Source organism: Teleopsis dalmanni, chromosome 1 (assembly GCF_002237135.1).
Source record: "Teleopsis dalmanni isolate 2A chromosome 1, ASM223713v2, whole genome shotgun sequence".
NCBI lineage: Eukaryota > Metazoa > Arthropoda > Insecta > Diptera > Diopsidae > Teleopsis > Teleopsis dalmanni.
Genome location: NC_051846.1, coordinates 221,341,084 through 221,346,781, shown reverse-complemented (window position 1 = coordinate 221,346,781; position 5,698 = coordinate 221,341,084). Strand labels below are relative to the sequence as shown.

Sequence of the window (5,698 nt, the reverse complement as noted above, 5' to 3'; positions counted from 1 at the left end):
TTCCAATAAGCCATTTGATTGATCTGTATTTTATATTCAGTTCATCTCTCTTTTTTTTACATGTTCATTCCATCTCAGCTTTGCATCCAATGTCATACCGAGGTATTTAGCCGTATTAGAATGTGGAATTTGTATTCCATCAATGTAGAGGGGCATAAATCTGATATTTCGGTTTGTAAAGTTGACATGAACTGATTTATAGTGGTTAAGTTTTATTTTCCACTTTTCAGCCCAAGCGATAATGTCATTGACAGAAGACTGCAGACGCCTGGCTGCTGTTAGTTCATCATCTCCAATCGCTAGAACAGCTGTATCGTCAGCGAACGTCGCTGTAAATGTCGCTGAGCTCATTGGCAAATCATTTGTGTATATTAAATATAACAAAGGACCAAGTACACTGCCTTGGGGTACCCCAGCGTTGATTTTTTGGAGTTCACTGTAATCGTTTCCATGCTTAACACGGAAGTAACGATTAGTCAAATAAGAAGAAACCATATCGAAATACTCCAACGGAAAAATGTCTCTTATTTTTGTTAGCAGACCTGTATGCCAAACTTTGTCGAAAGCCTGGGATACGTCTAATTTTGAGGTTGGATGACAATTTGTTTTTATTATTTTCACAAAACTTGATTCGTTTTAATTATAGAAACCAACAGCCCAAATATATTATAAATTATACTATTAGAAGTGACAAAAATTGATACAACGTGGGACCTAGTAAGATTTAAGATGAGATATTTTAAGCAAAGTTTTGTTAAGGCAAACAATTGGCGCAAGTCTACTGGCGCCGGCTTGCTAGATGACGAAGAAGTCACATCTATAAAAGGTAATTAAAATCAATTTTGTGTTAGTATAAATGTTATATAAATGTTTCCTTTTTGTTTGTAGATAAGGTAAAATTGATGTGTCCATATTATGACCAATTGTCGGAAATATTTGGTGAGAAAGCTTGGAGCAGCGAAATTGTTTTACAATCTTCTGCTATGGTATGCGACAAGGAGATGTCAGTGCAAGAACTGAATAGTACCAGCGAACGAGCAGGCGTTAAAATAGCGAACAGCGAAGAAGCAACACCATTTAGCACGATATTTGATGCAGATATACTGACAGAAAATACTGTGTAACAGATCACTACTAACAGAAGCGAGGTTAACACACAAAAAAAAACTACACCAGGGAGGATTCGTTTCGAAAACAATTTAAGACGTAATAAACAAACATCCGCCATTCAGGAACTAAACGATATTGAACGCAAACGAGAGGAGTTCCAAAATCGGAAGCTTCAACTTGAAGCAGAAAAATTCGAGTTTCACAAAGAATTCGAACTAAAAAAATTGCGCATGAAGGAGGATAAGATGAACATGAGATTCAGGCTAAAAGAGGAGAAGTTAAAGCAAAAAGAGAAATTGGCGATATATGAACTGGATTTAAAATATGGCAAAGCGAACGATAGCTAATTTTTCAATTTTATTTTGTCCTAACTAATTAATGATTCTCAATTTAGTTTTAAGTTTTAACAAATATTAAAATTTAATTTTATTATTTTTAATCTATTAATGATAAGTTCGATACACTTAGTGTATTAGGTTTAGTATATATAGTATAAAAGTTGAGTATATATATAAATATATTTCAATATATTTAAATTTTACTGTATATTTATTTTTTAACATTTTTTCATATTACTCTTACTTTTACTTGTATTTTTTCATTTTAAAAATTATATTTATATTTTCACTATTTTAAGTTTCTTATAAATATGAATAAAACATTTGCAAATTAATTAAACATAAGATTGTAAATTGACTTTCTTTTACTTTCATATGCACTAGATTCATTGTTATAGAGTAACATATCAGGAAGATCTTCCTCTGCAGAAATATGTATTTCTTCACGGCTTTGACTTTCAAATTCAGTAAGCAATATGTTGTGAAGAATACAGCACACAAGTATCCTTTCACAACAAAATTTATGACTTTTGTTATTTTTAATTCGAACTCTTAGTTCTTTCAAGCTACAAAAATTTTCCTTCAATAACCCAAAACAATGTTCCACCCGAACTCGATATTTACTATGGCGTTTATTGAACTGAATTCGTTCTTCACTGGTAAGTTGCTGTGAGTTTCTTCTATATGGTGGTATAATGATATCAGACAACGGATATGCGGAGTCACCAGCAATCCATGATTGATTAGAAAAAAATCGATCTTTTTCTTTTAAAAGTATTGAGTTCGAAAAAACTTTAGCATCGTGAGTCGAGCCCGCATAACCAACAACAACATCTCTTATTCTTAATTTGTAATCACAAACAGCTTGAAGTTTAATGGAATAAATGTGATTTCTTCAAAAATATTTTTCATGATTAATTTGTGGTGCATCTGCAATTTTTATTTCGGTGCCATCGATATAGCCAATGCAAAACGGTAATTCATTGTACGTGTCACTTATTATTTGTTCCTGCTCTGATGAGCTTGGCCATACGATGTTCTTCGGCAATAGTGTTATAAAAACACTAAAAATTCTTTGTGTAATTTTCATCAAAGTTGCACCATCGCCAATTCCAAAAGTAGCTGCTACTTTCCTAATTGACGCACTCTCTCCTGAAGAGCCCAAACGATACAGAACTAACTAAATGTAGTCCAATCGGAAACTGTTTGCTGCCGTTTGCTTTTTTAAATATTTCAGCTTCAGAAATCAAGGCAACTAAATAAGCAAATTGGTTTTTGTTTACACGCATCATTTGCAAAAACCGACCGTCATCTAACTTGGTTAAAATTTTTTTTTTACTTTTGATTCAAATTAATATATAAATTATACTTACAAAATAAAAAAAATTTTCACTTTTTATTTTTAAACCTGCGCAACAAGTATCCGGATTTTGTTGTTTGTTAACTACTTCTTAAGTAATAGACCTTTTTCAAAAAAAAATTTTTTTTTGTTATGTGGGTACACCCTTTCTTGACATATGGTACAAATTTGAGCACCATCTGTCAATTAGTTTTTTTAGAGCAGCTGTTAATGTGAAACTACCTCAAGTGCATTTAGCGATTTTTACTATGGAAAATTCTTGTTGTACGCGATTTTTTGACCAAACACGGCACCACTGTCATCGCTCAGGCACCATATTCACCAGATCTAGATCCGTTTCCTGTTCCCGTAACTCGAATTGCTTCTTCGTGGTAAGCGTTTTGAGTCGATTGAATCGGTAAAAGAGAATTCGCTGAAGGAACTAAAAGCCATACCTTCACGGGCCTACGAAAAGTGTATGGAAAATTGGGTAAAGCGTTGGCATATGTGTATCGCTTTAGAAGGAGCATATTTTGAAGGCGATAAAATAAATTTGGAATAAAATTTAAATTTGTGTGTTTTATTTACAAAATCCGAGTACTTTTTGAGCAGAAGGTAAAATATTGACATTTTAAATTAGTTCCACATCATTTCTGTTTTTAAATTATGATTTTTAACATAATTAAACCGTTCAATAAACTTTTTTCTTATATACCATAGATGAATTAAAAAGTTGATTAGATTCATAGTAGTCAAACTATCTAAAAAACTGCAGCAGATAATCACACCTACCTTTTTCGGTGGAAGATAGCAAATATATTATCTTTGATGGCCATCAAAGATTAGCTTATATGGCGTTGTTGTGAGTTAAATATTTATTTTATTTAATTTCACGGGTTTTTGGCAGTTTTTCTGTATGGTAGTGTGTACGATCTTAGGTGATCGTACATTTTCCTAAAAATAGGCAAGGTTATTTGCATCTGGGCAGTTGTTGACTAGAACCAAAGCAGCAGACCGTCAGTTCGACGATAAGAAATGCTGAGTTTTGGTATTTGGTTAATAATTGGTGTCACGATGTAAGTGACATTGAAATTGTAAATACGGAAGAATTGCAAAAATATGTAGAGCATTCTTATTAATAATAAAAACTTTGCAAATTTAGCAAAGTAAATTATGAAACTATGAATAAACCCAATTAGGTAACTAGGGTAATTTGAAGGTCATATATTGGATTTTTGCATCAAGTTTGGGTATATAAGATAGATTTAAAACCACAAAGTAGATAGTTGTAATTGTAGTTATAGTTAGAGTGGTAGTTAAGTTGCAGTTGGAGTTGTAGCTGAAGTTAAAGTTAGAGTCTAAGTTAGAGTCTAAGTTAGAGTCTAAGTTGGAGTAAAAATTAAGAGTCAAAGAGGAGTCAAAGACGGGAGTTGAAAGTTGTGTAGAAATAGAAAATTATAAAAAACAGTGGTTAAACGAAGTAGTGGTTAAAATTTATATAATGTACACTTAGCCAAATATAAAAAATGATCAAGCGTAGTAGCGCTGACAACAAATGTTAAAACAAATAAGTCGTGTGTGACTGAATTTAAAAGAATCCAAAGAATATAAATTATAACATACATTGTGACCGAAAAGTTTTCGGAAATTCTCATTTAAAATTCGCGCGCTGTATATTTTTCGATATTTTAAGTTTATGTAGTTTGGCAGCACTGTCCTTAATTACTATGCCAAAAATGAGCGCAATCTGTCAGACAGTTCGTTTACGGCAGCTGTGAAACCAGTTCACCTCAGTAGTGCGTTGCGAAAAAAACAATGGAAAAAAATATTGATCAAAGAGTTTGCATCAAATTTTGTGTTTCGAACGAATTTTCGTGTGCAGAATCGTTGCGAATGCTACAAAAGGCTTATGGGGAATCAGTTTTATCGAAAACTCAAGTTTATGAGTGGTACAAAGCCTTTCAGGACTGTCGTACGACCGTCGAAGACATGCCGCGTTCTGGACGACCTTCGACCTCTACCACCGACGAAAACATTGAAAAGGCAAAGGAAATCGTGTTCAAAAATCCTCATGTGAGTGTTAGAGAGATAGCACGAGAGCTAGGCATCGGTCGTGAGATGGCTCGTTTGATTTTGGTGGACAATTTGTGTATGCGACGTGTCAACGCTCGGCTTTTTCCGATTCACCTCAATTTGTTCCAAAAACACCATCGTGGACAGGTCTCGTTAGACATGCTTGATCGTGCCAATTCCGATCCAACTTTCATGGAACGCATCATAACGGGTGACGAGACATGGGTCTACGAGTACGACATGCAAACAAGCCAACAATCATCGGAATGGAGAGGAAAAGACGAGCCGAAACCGAAAAAACCACGCCAAAGTCGCTCGAAAATCAAGGCAATGCTGATTGTTTTCTTCGATATTCGTGGTGTGGTGCATCATGAATTCGTCCCTGAAGGACAAACAGTCAATAAAGCCTATTATTTGACTGTTTTAAGACGTTTGCGTGAAAATATCCGCCGTAAACGGCCTCAATTGTGGAAGGATAATTCATGGATTTTTCATGACGATAATGCTCCCTCGCACCGAGCCAACATTATCAACGATTTTAAGGCCAAACATTCAATAAATACCATCGAACAGCCCCCGTATTCACCTGATCTTGCACCGTGTGACTTTTTCCTGTTTCCCAAACTCAAATTACCACTCAGAGGAACGCGTTTTGAATCCATAGAAGACGTAAAACAGAATTCGCAGAGGAAACTCAAAGCCATACCGGAAAGCGCCTATAAAAAATGTTTTGATGATTGGAAGAAACGTTGGCATTTGTGTATCGCTTCTAATGGAGCATATTTTGAAGGAGATAAAATAAATATTGATGAAGATAAAGAATTTTGCGTTTTATTTA

At 34.3% G+C, this 5,698-nt stretch overlaps 1 protein-coding gene across 1 annotated transcript; it reads left to right on the top strand.

The window, feature by feature from the left end:
• Nucleotides 1-700: 700 nt before the first annotated feature.
• Nucleotides 701-1,446, top strand: LOC119666767. Its single transcript, XM_038076048.1, has 2 exons — nucleotides 701-826; nucleotides 889-1,446. Exons 1-2 carry the CDS (start codon nucleotides 730-732, stop codon nucleotides 1,122-1,124), a joined length of 333 nt encoding a protein of 110 aa, XP_037931976.1. The 5' UTR covers nucleotides 701-729; the 3' UTR covers nucleotides 1,125-1,446.
• Nucleotides 1,447-5,698: the final 4,252 nt, after the last annotated feature.